A 17,683-nucleotide genomic window follows, 5' to 3' on the forward strand; every position below is an offset into this window, starting at 1 on the left:
TAAAGACACGTGCCACATTTGTGACCTCCTTAGAAGCCAAGACTGATTTTTGCATTGAGATTTTATACACACAAAAACACACACACGTGTGACATCTACATCTGAAGAAGTGAGCTCTGATTCACGAAAGCTGAAAGAATAGTGTTCCAAACTCCTGTTTAATATTGCTATGATAGACAGACACCGAAATGAGCGACTAAAGAGCAGGAGAGAGCAAGTAGTGCAGTGGTTAGAATGTCAGATTAGGTCTGGGAGATGCAGGTTTGAATCCCCGCCCCCGTTGCCATAAAAGCTACCTGGGTGACCTTGGGCCAGTCACACACTCTCAGGCTGACACATCTTACAGGAGTCTTGTGAGGAGAAAGTGGAGAAGGGGAGAACATGGCAGAGGCCACTTTGGACCCCCACTGGGGAGAAAAGCAGGCTGTAAATGAGATTTTAAAACATTAAATACAGATGAAGAGGAAGCGCAAGAAAGCAGCAGCAGCCCACAGAGCCTGAATTAGTGAGGACTCCTCAGGTTCCCATTTTTTCTGACCTTCCGCCTTCCAGAGATCAAAGCAAAAGACTTTCTAAAAAGTCACCCGCAGCTTGATAAAAGTGTTGCTAAACTATAAAGGCCAGCCACAGAAGTCACCCAGAAAATAAGATTTCCTGGCCGGTGTAAAAAGACAAAGCAACAAGAGGAGGAAAAGCTGCAGGCCTTTTGTGAGCATTTTGTTCTGAAGGAACGGGTCCGAACAAAATGCCCAAAGAGAACAGATTTGGCTAGTTTTCAGACAGGAGTTGAATAGGGGTTGCCAACCTCCAGGCGGTACCTGGAGATCTCCCACTGTGACAGCTGATCTCCAGAGGGCCCAGATCCGTTTCCCTGGAGCAAATGGGTGCTGCGGCGGGGGGCGCCCTGCTGAGGCCCCTCCCCAAATCCAGCCCTCCCCCTCCCAATTCTTCCCCAGGTCTTTCCCAGCCCACAGCTGGCGACCCTCAGCCGAAAGCCCAGGAGGTGCAGAGACCGGATCCCAGGGAGGGCTCAGCTCTGCCTCCAGCCAAGGGGAAGGAGCTCCCAGAGAGCAAGGGGGGAAAACCCCACCCCTTGGGGGGGAATGGAGCCCCCCCCACCCCTGGTTGATCTGGTCAAGGAACTGGAATCGCTTCACTATGGGGGAGTATTTTGCAGGAGTTTTTGCAACACAGACACCCACCCCCAAATGCACCCCCCCCCGGGCTATTCCACTGTCAAAACCAGGGAAGGATTTTGCAAAGGAAATAGTCTCTTATTGCTTACCAGTTCTTTTGCAAAGTCCCTCCTGGCTTTCCTCTTCCGCCCCCCGCCCAACCGCACTCCCCCACTCATGGGGGGGCACAATGGAACCGGAAGTGACTGCTCCAAGTCAGGCGGGCTTCTTTGTTGACGCCGCTCTAGGAGCGGAGGCGCCTTCCCCTTAACCCTTGGGTGGCTTCTGCGCCCAGGGCCCAAAGGGACCTTCTCGCCCAGCTCCGCCCTGCCGGAGGCGGCATCTGTGGGCCCAGCCAGCCCCATCACTCCCTTGCAAGCGGTGGCCCAGGGAAGGCGGGGCTGGAGCCCCTTGCCCACCCCCACCCCCAGCTGCTGCTGCTGCCCATCCTGGCCTCCAAGGGGCGACCCTGGGAAGGGAGCAGCCCAGCCAGCGCCTGGGAAAGGCTCTATCTGTATAGACACGTGGCTCCAGCCAGTGAGCCCGGCCAGAGGCTGCATGAGCCACATAGTCCAAGAAGGCCTTTCCCATCCGAGACAAAGGAGTGGCGCCACATTCAGCGATCCCGCACTGGCTCCCTCCCTCCCTCCCTCCCTGGACCTCAGAGGAGAGTTTGGTCTGAGTGGTGTGGTGGGTGAGGTGAGGGGTGCGACCTCCCCCTGATGCGCCTGGGGGGAGTCCAGCTTCCCCGTCTGTTGTTCCCTGCTGCCCTCAGCTGTTCCCCAGCCCTGTTGTTCCCTGGGCCCCACTGAAAGGCTGATGAAGCCACCCTCAGGGAGCGAAGCAGCTTCAGACTACAGCTGGGAGCCCTCCCGAGAATGCTTTGCAAGCTGACTACGGCTGAACTGACCTGGAGGCTGGACTAGATGACCTTCACGGCTCCTTCCAACTCCCCAGATAGCACGGGAGCGAGTCAGGCTTCGTGGTCTGTGGGTCCAGTTCTTCCCTCCCCACAGGTTCTTCTGGGCATATCGTTGGGGTACAACTGGAGCGCTTATGTGGCAACCCTGTGGAAGCTAAGGGCATCTACGTCTGGTCAGAGTCTGGTTGGGAGCCCTCCTGAGGATGCTCTGTAGCTGACTGCCCCTGCATTGACCTGAGGGCTGGACTAGATGACCTTCAAGGTTCCTCTCAACTGTTTCTAACCCTGCCGTTGACTGAAGAAATCCTGTTGGTCAGGGGTCTTTTCTAGTACAGTCTGGTGCAACTGGCTGTGGCCTGGGATTGCCATCACTCATCCGGTGGCGTATAGCAGAGAGCAGGTTGGGAGTCCTCCATTCCTGCGCTCCCACACACCTGGGTCTGTGGCATCTCCTTGGCATACAGAAGGTGTCAAAGACTCTAAAGGTGTCTCCTGAGGGGTGACCGGCTGATCAGAAACAGAACCGCAAAGTGCTGAGGTGTGAATCCTCACAACCCCAAGGTAAGGCTACCACCAGCCCCTTTACTAACCCACCAGACAGAGACCAAAGGACAAAGTCTGCAACCGTCCCCTGTCTAAGATCAAGATGTCAACCCTGCAAGGCAGGACACTTGCAAGTTGAGGCCAAAAAAAAATTACTCTGGAAGGTGTCACCAATAGAAGGCTAAAGTACTGGATTCAGATTGAAGCCCCCCAACCCAGGAACACTACAAAATACAGTGAATAGCATTTATTAAAGGGATGTGCAGAAATAGACAATATAAGAGCAGTGAACAGCAAGGATAAACTAATAACAAGCTAAATCACTAACCTAAGCACATTTACAAGCATAGGTTTTCTAAATCCAGATGTTAAGCTGGCATGACTGAGTCCCCTTGAAGATGGCATTGAGATAAGATGTGCCGGCTACAACTCTCTGCAAGTTAAACTTATTTTGATCTTTTAAATGGGTTTAAGTCTGTAATTGGAAGTTGTTTTCTCTTAACTGGAGGCTAGAGATTATTTCTAACTCAATATAGACTTTGGCTTCTTGAGCTTCCATTGCTGCAATAAATCAGAAGAGATCTCTTGACAATGCTGAGTCCTCTCAGCGTTTCAAAGTCCAAAACAGGTGTTCCAGCCAATCTGGTCCCCCACAATCAAGAGGTGGCCCAAAGAGAAGTGTAGTCTACACAAGGCTAAGAGGAGAATGAAGGATCTTTCTTTCTGCCCAATGAGATGCATTGGCAGGAGTCTAATTGACCAATCAAATCTTACCCAGACTTTCTATGTTATGATGCCTGGCAAGGTTGGGCTGGAGGCTGAAGATCTTGTAAAACTGGCAAATTTCATATGGTTCCTTATGATTCATATGGTTCCTTCCACATTCCAAGCGATGATATGGCTCCTCCTCTAGTGTGGATTAATTCACAATTAGCCTGTCACTCTGAGGTAACTCTTTCCACAATGCAAGCGCTGTTCATCGATGGGTGTTAATTCTGAGCAAAGAACTTTCCTCACCGCAAGCATTTATAAGGTTTCTCCCCAGCGTGGATACGCTGATGGGCATTAAACTGTGATCTCCGAGCAAAGCTCTTTCTTTTTTTCTTTTTTTAAAAATATATTTTATTAGATTTTTAATACAAAGTAGGAAAGGAAAAAGGGTATGGGAACAATTATGATATATTATACATGGTTGACATTCGGAACGGGTCCACACCATTTTCATCATTTCATTATATTCATATTTCATTATCTACCGTAGTCTAATATTTACCATTCTAGATCTTCTTGTTAATCAATATTCTATATCATAATTAGTAAGAACTTAGCTATTATATTACCATCTTATTTCTTTGTCTAATTCTAACTGAAGTCCCATCATCTTCAGGCGTGCATAGACTAGTCAGCGTCTGGAGTGACTAGAGCAGGCCAGTTGTCTTGTTGTATCTTTAACTAACAGCGTATCTGTCATAGAATGCTTGCCACTTTTGTTAATGTTCATCTGGTGGTTTCTCCTTCGTCCAATTGCAAAGTCTTGCCATGTCCGCATATTCATGCATTTTTGTAATCCATTGTTCTAATTATTGTGTCCTTTTATCTTTCCAGTATTGTGCATACAATGTTCTTGCAGCTGTCACTCCATACAGAAAAAGTTCTTTGTTTATGGAGTTTATTTGTGTTGGAGTCATTCCTAACAGTAAGTATTTAGGTTGGAAATCAAAATTTAAGTGCAATATCTCTTGCATTTCTCCATATATGTCCTTCCAAAAATTTTGTGCCTTTTTACAACTCCACCACTGATGAAAAAATGTACCCTGGGTTTCTGAGCATTTCCAGCAATTAGCTTGATTTGATTTATAATTTTTTTTAGATCTTTAGGTGCAAAATGCCATCTATAAAACATCTTATACCAATTTTCTCTTATTGTTTGGGAGCTCATAAATTTTATGCCTTGTTGCCACATTTTTTCCCAAGTCTGCAAAGGTACCATTTCACCAAAGTTCTGCATCCATTTCACCATACAAACTTTTATTTGTTCTGAGGCTGTTTCTAATGCCAATAACATTTTGTAAATTTTAGATAGTAAATGATCCTGAGTTTTGCTTATTATGGATTCAAATTCAGTTGGCTCTCTTGGTTTCCCCTTCTGAAGATATTCAGTTTTTAGTGCGCGAGTTGTTTGCATATATGGAAACCATGATATTTTGATATTTTCAGCAGTTAAGTCTTGAAAGGTTTTAATGTTGCCTTATTAACTAGATCTTTATAAGTCAAGAGGTCAAATTTCTGCCTAGTTTTCCAGTCCCAGTATGCCTCTGTGGGGGACATCATCTCTGGCGGAGATGGGCTGACAATTTCTTTCAATTCTTGCCATTTTCTGAGTATCTGGAACGTCAGGTTTTCTTGTGCCTTATCTTCTGGAATTGTATTTTCTTTTCTAGCCACAACCAATGGTGAAATCATTCTAAATCCGTCTAAATCTGTCTAAACATGATTTCTCAAGTCTTATCGACCGGTCTTCTGTTTTTTTTATCCATTCCGTGATTGCAACTAACGCTGCTGCTTGATGATAAATTTTCGGGTTGGGTACCGCGAGTCTACCTCTCTTCTTTTCATCTTGAAGCACCGAGAATCTTCTGCTTGGTTTTTTCCCGTTCCAAATGAATTTATTAATAATTCTTTGCCACTTTTCAAAAGTAGACTTTGGAATTCCAATTGGTAATGTCAAAAAAAGGAAATTTATTCTTGGTAAGATGTTCATTTTAATTACCGCAATTTGACCGAGCCAAGATATTAAAAGTCTTTTCCATCTTTCAAGACCTTCTTCTATTTTTTTCCAAAGTACTTTATAGTTCAAGTCAAATAATGTTTCTGATCCCGTCGGAATTTGTATTCCCAAATATTTCAGGCTTTTTTGTTAGGCATTTCACATTGTAAAGCATCATGAATTTCCTTTTTTTCTTCTGGAAGTAGATTAAATGTCAATAAGTTGGTTTTGTGTTTATTCAGTTTGTATCCGGCATAATAGCTAAAAAGATTGATTTGATGAATGATTCTATAGATTTTTGGGGTTGTTGACACATCAATACTATGTCGTCTGCGTAACTTCTGATTTTATATTCCTGGTCTTCAAATTTTAGTCCTTGAAGTTGTTGTTTTTCTTATTTTGTTTGCTAAAACTTCCATAGCCAAGTTAAATAACAAAGGTGATAATGGACAGCCTTGTCTTGTGCCTTTTTCAATATCAAATTGTGCTGTTAACATACCGTTTATAAGCAATCTCGATTTTTGTGTTGAATAAATGGCATTTATTGCATTCATAAACTGTGTTCCGCAGTCTAGATGTTTCAGTGTCTGTTTGAGAAAAGTCCATGAGACGTTGTCGAATGCTTTCTCTGCATCTAAAAATAGCATTGCTGCTTTCTTTTTGTGTGTTTTGATATAGTGAATTGCAGCCAAGACTGCTCCTTAATTATCCTTCAATTGTCTTTTAGGCATAAATCCAGTTTGGTCGGAATGTACTATTCTTGAAATGTGTCTCTTCAATCTTTCAGTCAATATTGCTGCCATTATTTTATAATCCACATTTAGTAAAGAAATCGGTCTGTAGGCTTTTGGCAAGTAATATTCTCGTACATCTTTAGGAATTAAAGAAATGTGAGCTTCTTTCCAGGAATCTGGTATTTTACCCTCTTGTAGTACTTTATTAAAAATCTTCTGCAAATGTGGAGTCAGAGTATGTTCCATCAATTTGTAGTATTTAGGAGCAAGTCTGTCCAGGCCTGGAGCCTTGTCTGGTTTCAGTTTTCTGATGGCACCTGATATTTCTTGGGTTGTAATGAGTTGATTTAAGTAGTGATGGTCATCATCCGAAAATTTATTTAAACATGCAGTTTGTATATATTCATCTATATCAATTTGTTGTGTGTCATTATTTTGAAAGAGTTTTTTGTAATAGTTCAGGAAATCCTCTTGGATGTCTTCTTTGTTCGACATTTGGACATTCTTGAGAACAGCTAATATTCTTTTTTCATATTTCTTTTTTAAGATATTGGATAATAATCTTCCTGGTTTGTTTGAATGTTAAATATTTTTGTTTGGCAAATTTCAATTTCTTCGGCATTTCTTCTACTTTAATCTCGTTGATTTTGTGTTTTATCTCTTGAACCTTTACCATTGTTTGTTTCTTGCGTGATTTCTTGTGATCTTCTTCCAATTGTTGGAGTTGTTTATTTAGTTGTTCTAATTGTGTTCTTTGAAATTTCTTTATTTTTGATGTAATTGCTATCAGTCTTCCTCTCACATACACTTTACTTGCTTCCCAAACTAAGTCCAGATCTTGCTCTGAAGTAGAATTTATGACAAAAAATTCCTTGATTTTTTCCTGGAACTGTTCAGCAATATTTTTTCTCAACAGTATGGTACTGTTCATGCGCCACCTTCTTAGGCCTTTCCTGTCTTGCCAAAACTTCAGTTGCAATGAATTATGATCTGCATAGGTTGAAGGTCAAATTGAAACTTCCTGTATGAAATTCAACAAAGTCTTTGATGCTAAACACAAATCAATTCTGGAGTAAGAATTATTATGCCTGTTGGAGAAAAAGGTATAGTCGCTATCTTTTGGATGTTTAAACCTCCAGACGTCCATCAAACTCCAGTCATTCATAAACTGAAAAACTATTTTAGGTAATTGGCTCCCTTTTGATTTTGAAGATTTGTCAAGCTTTGAATCTAATACACCGTTCATATCTCCAATGATTAATATTTCTCCTTGATGAATGTCCGCCAAATCTCTGAAGAACTTGATAAAGAATTTTTCTTTTGAGTGGTTTGGAGCATGTATGTTTGCAATTGTTGTAATTCTTCCATTTGCTCCTTGTGTCATAACAATCTGATATCTTCCGCTTTTGTCATTTAAGATGTCTATCACTGTTAATTTGTTGCCTTTAATATAAATTGCAACTCCCTTTTTCTTCATAGATGATGAAAAGTATACTTTCCCCAATTTCTTACATTCTAGAAATTTCCCATGTGTCCTTGACGTGGGTTTCTTGAATACAAATTATGTCAGTTTTCTTTTATCAACTTATGAAATATTTTCTTTCTTTTAGCAGGAGAATTAAGTCCATTAACATTGACTCACAATATCTTTGTTATCCATTTCAACCTTTACTCACCGCCTCATCTAGTTTGAATTCTTCTGAAGTTTCTCCTTCTTCCGGTATTGTTCCTCCAGAGGCTAGTATTTCTGCTTGTCTTTGTTCCTCTTTTTCAATTTCTAACAGAGTCTCTGATGAGACAAACGGCTTGACTGCGTCTATGAAGGCGTTCACTTGTTTTTTTTCTGGTTGTGGCGTTCCAGGTTCAGCTTGTGCTAAACCCAGAAGAGAGTCTCTTAGTTCATATCTTCTTGTCTCTTGGGGAATAGTCAGCTGCAGATTTGGTACTAGTACGGGAATTTCTGCTAGTTCCACTCCTTCTATCCTTTACTTCCAATTCTGCTAGAAGATGATCTGCTTCTTCTCTATTCTTTATTATTATTCTTCCTTCTGGTAGAGAAATATCTAGTGCATAAGGAACAATCCAACGAAATGTAATATTGCATTTGTGTAAAGCCGCTCTCAATTCATCAAACTGCTTCCTCTTTTGGATCACTGCTGGTGGTAGATCAGCTAAAACCAAGATGTCTTTCCCTTCGTGTTGAAGACGTTGCTCTCTTTGTAAACGTAGAATCTGATCTCTGGTTCTTTGATGGGTAAACTTGACTAAAATATCTCTGGGAATATTGTATCTGGTAGAGTAAGCCGAATTTATTCTGAAAAAATTTTCTATCTGAAGAAATTCTTCTTTTAAGTCATAGGTGTCTTGAAGTAGAAGTTGTAATTCTGATTCTAAGTCCGTTAACCCAAATTTATCTCCAAACCTCTAAATTTGAGATTCTGTTCTCTGTTGATTATGTCTTGATGATCAAATCTTTCTTCTGTGAAGTTGTGTTTGTCTTCAAGTAAGTTCAAAGTTATAGTTTGTTGCTATTGTTCCTCTTCGATCTTATTTTTTCTGCTTTGGAGTGACTTTATTTCCTTGGTGTTGTCATCTATTTTCTTCTCAATTCTCGTTAACGATTCTTGTAAAGTGTCTTGAAGTTTCTGATGACTTTCTTGCAAACTCTGTTGGAATTATTCTTGTAGTCTTTTTTGGCTCTCTTCTAATTTCTTAGCATTTTCTACGCTCAACTGTATTATCAAATTTTTGAGGTCATCTAATTGGGTATCTTCTTCATCTCCTGTTGTCTTTTTGTGCTTTGGCATCTCTGCATGTTGCAAAAAAATTTGAAAGCTAGATGATAAAATTGAAATTGTGGCCTTACGTTTAGTCGTCTTCTTTAGTTTCTATTGATTCAACTGGAACAATTTCTTTGGGTTCTTCTTTCAGTGATGGCAAAGTCTTTTTCATAATAAAAATACATTTGGCCTTCTTTCAAATTTCGTGATCACAATTTTCAAATATTTTAAACTTATGAACTATGTAATCAAGCAATCAATCAGATTAAAACCACAAATGAATACATCAGTCAGTTTCAAGTAGATAATTTAAAACATAATTATTTCACAATGAGATCAATTGATTAATTCAATGCATCGGTTTCAATTCTGTTTGTCAATTCAATAGGTATACAGTTTAAGATAAGATCAATACTAAAAAAATTAAGTACAAAAATTAATTAATATTGTTAAATTTGTTATTATAATTAATTCATGTTATTATATTGTTCCTGAAATTAATTGGTTAAAATTGGATTTTAATTGGACAGGATTAGATTTGCTTGATAGCAAATAGTAATTTTTGTAAAATCCACTAGATGTCACTGTTGTCATCTGGTTAGATTTTGCCTCCTCTATCCTCTACTCTATTATCTTCCTTGAAGAAACCGGAACTGGAGGTAAACACGATGGCGTCCATCTGGCAGCCAGCCAAATTTTCTTGTTCAGGGCCGGGGATTTACTTCAGACCCTCGCGGATAAGGTCAGAGACATTAAAATACTACTTTGAAGTTAGTTCAATAAATGAGTAAGGCAAATATTTTGTCCGTGGGCTTTGTGGACCGCGGCCGCAGCTTTAAAAGTGAAAGTGGAGTTACTTAGGCGTATTTGCCCAGATTTCGGCTAGGGAAATCCCCTTTATTTTTTCTGCCCGTTTGCTGCCCTCCGTAAGTATTTCCACCTCCCTTTTCGCCTCTTTAAAATACTGGTTGGTAGTATTTACTTGCCCCTTTGTTCGGTCCCGATTTTAATTGCGGTTCTCTGGTGTTCGAAGCTCCTGGAAAATGTCTTCTGGGTTGGTTTGATTGCAACAGGCTAGTTGTGGCCCGTCCGAAATGTCTCCCACTGTGTCCAAATCTTTTGTGGGGAAAGTTAAAGAATAGTTAAGGTGGGGAGGGAAAAAAGATGGTGGGCACGAGTCGGCTCGAGCGAAGCCCGACACGAAACCAGCTTCACTTGGAGTCGCTTCTTCCCAGCGGTGCCCAAGACTCGCGGACCTCGATGAGGGGAGGTTCGGGAAATTGTTCCCTTGCCCCCGGCGGGTGTCTGATCCCAGATCCCCCTCCTAGCCGACTAGGTACTGAGAGCAGACTGGAGCCTCTGATCAGCTCTTCGCTCATGTCCCGCTGGAAGTTTCTCCCCAGTGTGGATACGCTGATGGATAGTAAGGTGTGCACTCTGAGCAAAGCTCTTTCTACACTGCGAGCATTTATAAGGATTCTTCCCAGTGTGGATACGCTTATGAACAGAAAGCTCTGAACTTGAAGCAAAGCTCTTTCCACATTGCAAACACTTATAAGGTTTCTCCCCAGTGTGGATACGCTGATGGATAGTAAGGTGTGCACTCTGAGCAAAGCTCTTTCCACACTGCAAGCATTTGTAAGGTTTCTCACCAGTGTGGATACGTTGATGGACAATAAGATGTGCATTCTGAGCAAACCTCTTTCCACACTGCAAGCATTTATAAGGTTTCTCACCCGTGTGGATACGCTGATGGACAGTAAGCTTTGAACTCTGAGCAAAGCCCTTTCCACACTGCAAGCATTTATAAGGTTTCTCCCCCGTGTGGATAGGCTGATGGACAGTAAGCTCTGAACGCCAAACAAAGCTCTTTCCACACTTCATGCATTTATAAGGTTTCTCCCCACTGTGAATACGCTGATGTCTAGTAAGCTCTGAACGCCAAACAAAGCTCTTTCCACACTCCAAGCATTTATAAGGTTTCTCACCACTGTGGATACGCTGATGAATGGTAAGCTGTGAACTCTGAGCAAAGCTCTTTCCACACTGCAAGCATTTATAAGGTTTCTCCCCACTGTGGATACGCTGATGTCTAGTAAGCTCTGAACACCACACAAAGCTCTTTCCACACTCCAAGCATTTATACGGTTTCTCACCACTGTGGATACGCTGATGTTTAGTAAGGTCTGAACGCCAAACAAGGCTCTTTCCACACTCCAAGCATTTATAAGGTTTCTCCCCACTGTGGATACGCTGATGTCTAGTAAGCTCTGAACACCACACAAAGCTCTTTCCACACTCCAAGCATTTATAAGTTTTCTCCCCAGTGTGGATACGCTGATGAATGGTAAGCTGTGAACTCCGAGGAAAGCTCTTTCCACACTCCAAGCATTTATAAGGTTTCTCCCCAGTGTGGATAAGCTGATGAATAGTAAACTGTGAACTCCCAGCAAAGCTCTTTCCACACTGCATGCATTTATAAGGTTTCTCCCCAGTGTGGATACGCTGATGAATAGTAAGCTGTGAACTCCAAGTAAAGCTCTTTCCACACTGCATGCATTTATAAGGTTTCTCCCCAGTGTGGCTACGGTGATGAATAGTAAGCTGTGAACTCCCAGCAAAGCTCTTTCCACACTGCATGCATTTATAAGGTTTCTCCCCAGTGTGGATACGCTGATGGACAGTAAGCTGTGAACTCTGAGCAAAGCTCTTTCCACACTGCACACATTTATAAGGTTTCTCCCCCGTGTGGATACGCTGATGGATAGTAAGCTCTGAACTCCGAACAAAGCCCTTTTTACACCGCAAGCATTTATAAGGTTTCTCCCCAGTGTGGATATGCTGATGTCTAGTAAGGTGTGAACTCCGAGCAAAGCTCTTTCCACACTGCAAGCATTTATAAGGTTTCTCCCCCGTGTGGATACGCTTATGGATAGTAAGGTCTGAATTTGAAGCAAAGCTTTTTTCACACTGGAAGCATTTAAAAGGTTTCTCCCCTGTGTGGATTCGTTGGTGGACAGTAAGATATGAACTCTTAGCAAAGCTCTTTCCACAAAGCAAGCAGTTATACGGTTTCTCCCCCTTGTGAATACCTTGATGGATAGTAAGCTCTGAACTCCGAGCAAAGCCCTTTCCGCACTGCAAGCATTTATTCGGTTTTTCTCCAGTGTGGATACCTTGATGGCCAGTACCATCTCCCTTCCAAGCAGAGCTCCTTCTACGATCCAAGCATTTATCAGGTTTCTCCCCTCTGTGGATTCTCCAGTGTGTATCAAACACCTGGGGTTTAGCAGCCTGAGAAGCAGAGCATTCATTCCCCCTCTTCCTTTTTGTTCCAGCATTTCTTTTCTGTTGTTTTCCGTCAAGCAGAAGGTGTTGTGGTTCACCCTCGGGCTTTTTCTGGGGACCATCAGCCACTGCAATAAAGAGAAATGCCTGGTAAGACCTTCAAGGAAAAGCAAAATCAAGTAAAGAAGGCCATTAACTGCTCTTCATAACGAATGAACAGGAATCACTTAAAGGAGAGACAAATTCTGCCATGCCTTAATCAGCTGTCGATGCTTCCTTGGAGGGTAGTTTCAGCTGAGACACGGTAGCCCAGTGGAACCTCCATGTTTAGAAGCAGTGTCTCTCTGAAGAGGGAGGCTTTGGAGTGTCTCCTCTTATTTGTGAAACTTCCAGGGACTCTAGTTGACCAATGTGTGAAACAGGAGGCAGGACTAGAGGGACTCTAGCAAATCTCTGTAATTGAACACAGAACTGACTGCGTTCACCGGACAGAGAGTTTGGAGCAAAGCTTTACACCTGAACTATGGAGACCCAATTTGAGCTTCAAACTCATAAAGCTCACAGTAGTCTCCAGCTCACGAAAAGTTCAGCCTCCTAAGCCTTGTGTTCTGTAGCCCGCCCTGCAGAGCTGAGGCAGGTGGTGACTGGAGATTGGGCATTTCCAGTGTTGGCCCCTCATCTGGGGAATGTCCCTCCCTTGAAACTTGTCTGGAGCTGACCTAGCCAGGTGAAAATTTTCTTTTCCAACCAGGCTTTAACTTGGGGGCTTATCATTTTAGCTGTTTTAGGATCTTCTTTAAATTTGAGGAGCGTTCTCAGGAAATTTTTGAGGCAAGATGGTAGCTTTTTTTACACTCCTGTGACCCTGGATTTTTAAACTGATTGACAGTATTTACTATTTTATGCTATTATTTTGAGTTTTTCACCAACTTGAGCAAGTCTGTGAACAGGTAGCATAGAAATAAATTAATGTGTATTCAAGCAGAGCTCCCAATAAATATTTCGTGCCAATCTTAGGTACAAACCAGCCAGCATTTTGTTCTGGTTTTAACTTGGCTTTCCTTCTTGAGAAAGCTTTCCTGGCCATTCTCAGACTGTTGCCTCTTGAAAATTCCACCGTTCCCTAACTGGTGAAATTTAGCCCAAGAGAAGTCCTACCCGCTTCCACCATACAAGCAGGAAGATACCTGTTGATCTCTCTGTTTCCTCTGCGTCTAGGACAAGTGGATCTCCTGCTTCTTCCACTTGGGACATGGAATCAGGTTGGAGAAGCTGAAGCCCTTCTACAGGAGAAAGAAACAAACCAGTAACTACCAGATATTCCAACTCTAAGAAATATACAGGTATTAAACCAGACTCGAGCATAGACAGAGCCACCCTTTCCCTCCAATTTAGAATGGGAAAAGTGCACCTGCTGAACTGAATTCCAGAGAAGCCTCAGAGGCAGGAATTCAGCAAGTGAAGCTCATCAGGACATAAAACCAAACTTCACCTGATGAAATCCTGTGGGTTTTTTTATTTGTTACCTCAGGGCTCTGCCACCTCATTTTACTGAATTTGGAGCCATGCCTAAGCCTACACTGGTATAACAGGAATGAACGTAGCTGAAGGGCCCCAATTCATCCTATCTTCCCGTCCGCCCCACTGTCAAGTCACAGCCAGCTTATGGCAATCCTGTAGGGTTTTCAAGGCAAGAGACGGACAGAGGTGGTTTGCCATAGCCTTCCTCTGCATAGAGACCTTGGAATTTCTTGGTGGTCTCCCATCCAAGTACCCAACTGGAATGACCCTCCTTAGCTGTTGAGATCAGGCTAGCCGGGGCCATTCAGGTCAGAGCTGGGATCCTTCTTTGAAGGAATGGTTTTTACCTTCAGCATGTCTGAATCCAGGGAAATGAGAGGCCACATTCTGATAATTGTCCTCCATGACTTCCTTGTGAAGCCTTCTTTGATCTGGATCCAGCAGAGCCCACTCCTCCTCAGTGAAATTAACAGACACCTCCTCAAATGTCCTCAGACCCTGGAAAGAGAAAGAAGAAACTCCTCTGCCATCACAGATAATGTAACAACTTTTCCCCTTCTTAGGAGCATTCCAAAAGGACTATACTTAGATGTTTCATTTCAGGGTTCAAACCTTCATCAGATGTTTTCCTTTTCTACCCAGTGAGCAGCACAGAGAGCAGCCAAGGGAAAAGAGATAGAGAGAAATTCTCTCCGGCCTAGGGAGGGTGTGGGGAGACACCCGAGGGCATGATCCAGAGGTCCACACTTACCTGATCTGGCAGCACGGAAGTTGTTTCTTCTCCATCACAAAGAGATGGCAAACAAGGTATCATTGGCTTTATGCCATCACCTGGAAGGATGAGAAGGTCAATGGAAGGCGGTCTATACTTTCCAAGTTCTTTGCATTATACTTCCTTGGTGTGGGGATTAGAATTTCCCTCTCTTGGCTCATGATCACAACTGTCCCTGCATCCTTATTTCGCATACTTTTTTGCCTCCACACTTTTGCCAAATCTAATCCTGCCAGCACTTAACACACACACAATCTTTTTAAATTTTATTTCTGGGATTCCTGTCTCATTACCAATGCTGAGTTCTCCATGCCTACAACCTCTCTGCATGTCACACCTAATCCAATCATGCCTGCTAATGTCATTTACTAGCTTTTTACATTTACATTGCCATTGTGTGTCTAATTCACTCGTCTCTACTTAAGAAGAAGAGGTTTTTATATGCTGACTTTCTCTACCACTTAAGGCACTCAAACCAGCTTGTAATCACCTTCCCCTCCCCACAATAGACACCCTGTGAGGTGAGTGAGGTGAGAGACCATGACTTGCCCAAGGTCACCCAGCTGGCTTTGTGTGTAGGAGTGGGGAAACAAATCTAGTTCACCAGATTAGCCTCTGCTGCTCATGTCGAGGAGTGGGGAATCAAACCTGGTTCTCCAGATCAGACTCCACCGCTCCAAACCACCGCTCTTAACCACTACACCAAGCTGTCCTTAAGGATAGATGGACTCACATTCTAGCTATATCTGAAGAATTGAGCTGTGGTTCACGAAAGCTCATGCCCTGCCAGAGATTTTGTGAAGGTGCTACTGGACTCCTGCTCTTTTCTACTACTAGTGACAGACTAACAGTTAGAAAGGCAGAGTAGAAATGAAAATAGTGTTAGTATTATTAATAATTTCATTTATTATAGTTTATTATTAGATTTCTATCCCGCTCTTTCCCTGCCAAAATAAGGCTCAGGGTAGTTCACCATCAAGCAAAAACATCAATACATAAACCTGCACACTAATGCCAATATAAAATTAAATAATACAAATAAAAATATAATGCAATTTCAAAACCCCAAATTTAGAAAACCTGTCTGATGACAGCTCCATATCTCAGATTTCAACGTGTAAAAATGGATTAAAATACATTTATTAATTTTTTTACAACAAAACAGGGGTCGAAATAAACCACACAAACCGGATAACAAAGTCTGGCTAAGAATGATGTAATATAGTGACTGATGAGGAGGCTAGCAGAAGAAAGCCAGGGTGGGTTCAGGAAGTGGTCAGAATGAATGGCCCGCCTTAGTATAGAATCGTCACTTTGCTTAACAGCAACCCTGGTGAAACCTGGTGTCTTGCAAGGCCTGAGAAACTGAGTTAGGTCATACCAGTTTATAATCTCTTTCCACAGGAATGAGCCTGTGGACACTGTGTATTTGGATTTCCAAAAGGCTTTTGACAAAGTCCCCCACCAAATACTGCGAAGCAAACTTCATAGTCATGGGATAAGAGGACAAGTCCTCTTATGGATTGTGAGCTGGCTGAAAAAGAGGTCTGATCCAGCACGGCTTTTCTTATGTTCCCTTCCTCTCCCCACAACAGACACCTTGTGAGGTAGGTGAGGCTGAGAGAGCTCTAAGAGAACTGTGACTATCCCAAGGTCACCGAGCCGGCTTCATGTGTAGCGGAGGGGAAATCAACCCGGTTCACCACTCACGTGGAGGAGTAGGGACTCAAACCCGGATCTCCAGATTAGAGTCCACTGCTCTTTACCATTACATCACGCTGGCTCTCAATTGATAATTATTGATAATAATAACAACAGAATATCATATTTACTAAGAATGAGGAGACCAGGGATGTCAAACTGCCAAACATGGGTATTTACAGAATGATCCAAGATAATTTCTTGATAGAATTTCACCCACTCCGGCATTGAACACCCACTTAGATACAACATAGTTTGACCCCCTTCCACCACCATCCTTCTCAGGTTTGTCGATAACTGGGTAGCAAAAAGCTCTTGACTTTAAAGTATTGGAAGTTACTACGGCATAAGAGCTCTTGAAAGCTTATGACTTCGTAGCTCTTTCTATTGGCCCAATGCACTATTTCCCCAATTTTGACATTATTTAGCATCATTTGAGTTTGGAGACATTTCTGTCTTCAACTCCCTTACTGTGTTTGTCCAATTCTCCTGCAGTGATTTTAAATTACGGTAATTCTTGGTTTCTACTTTCACAATCAAAATTTCTAAACTGAGAGGGTGGAGTGGAGCATCTTTCCCACCCAGGACTGGGAGGGCCATCAGAGCAACCCGCCTACGGTCAAGGAGGCCATCCAGTGGGAATGAGACCCATTTTCACCTTACCTGGCAAAGCTGCTCTGTGGTAACACTCCTCCACCATCCTCTCCTGCCCCTGAAACAGAAGTGGGGATCAGTGAAAGGGGAGGCTGGTGCAAAAAGGAAGAGGAAAACATGCAAAGGGGTTTTCCAAAGAGTTGTGACAATCCCTGTCGATTTCGAGGGGATCTTTGATCTAATCCTATGGTTCCGCACACTAACTAGATGGAAAATTCTCACCTGCTGGTCCCAATTCTTGTCCTCTGCCTGGCTCAGAAGGAAACCTTCTGCTAGGGCCACCGCCTGGGAACTAGTCTCCGGCCCGCATTCCTTGACCCACCTCTCCATGGGTGGGGGCAGGATGGACAGGAATTGCTCCAGGATCACCAGGTCCAGCATCTCCTTCTTGCTGTGCCTTTCTGGCTTCAGCCACCGGTGACAAAGATGGTGGAGTCGGGTGCAAACCTCTCGAGGCCCCTGGGCATCCTCATAGCAGAAGTGCCTGAACTGCTGCCGACGCACATCTCGAGGGAGGAGGTTGTTGTCTCCCAGGCTCTTCTGCACGGCTCCTTCGCACATCTCCGCTCTGCTCTCAGCCTCAGTGGCATCAAGGCCTTTTCTTGATTCAGGAACTGCTGAGTCTGGCTCGCTCCTCATCCTCCCTTCCACTCCAAAGAACCTCCACCTGGACTATCAGATCACCTGCCTCCGCTGCCAGATTCTTCTATAAAGACACGTGCCACATTTGTGACCTCTTTAGAAGGCAAGACTGATTTTTGCATTGAGATTTTATACACACAAAAACACACACACACGAGACATCTACATCTGAAGAAATGAGCTC

At 43.0% G+C, this 17,683-nt stretch overlaps 1 protein-coding gene across 1 annotated transcript; it reads right to left on the bottom strand.

Moving 5' to 3' along the window:
• Nucleotides 1-121: 121 nt before the first annotated feature.
• On the bottom strand, nucleotides 122-17,187 carry LOC130478024 (zinc finger protein ZFP2-like). Its single transcript, XM_056850175.1, has 6 exons — nucleotides 17,080-17,187; nucleotides 16,867-16,915; nucleotides 11,510-12,013; nucleotides 10,379-11,023; nucleotides 1,484-1,644; nucleotides 122-196 (listed from the first exon to the last, which is right to left on the bottom strand). Exons 1-6 carry the CDS (start codon nucleotides 17,185-17,187, stop codon nucleotides 122-124), a joined length of 1,542 nt encoding a protein of 513 aa, XP_056706153.1.
• Nucleotides 17,188-17,683: the final 496 nt, after the last annotated feature.

The sequence above is a fragment of the Euleptes europaea genome, chromosome 1 (assembly GCF_029931775.1).
Source record: "Euleptes europaea isolate rEulEur1 chromosome 1, rEulEur1.hap1, whole genome shotgun sequence".
Classification (NCBI taxonomy): domain Eukaryota; kingdom Metazoa; phylum Chordata; class Lepidosauria; order Squamata; family Sphaerodactylidae; genus Euleptes; species Euleptes europaea.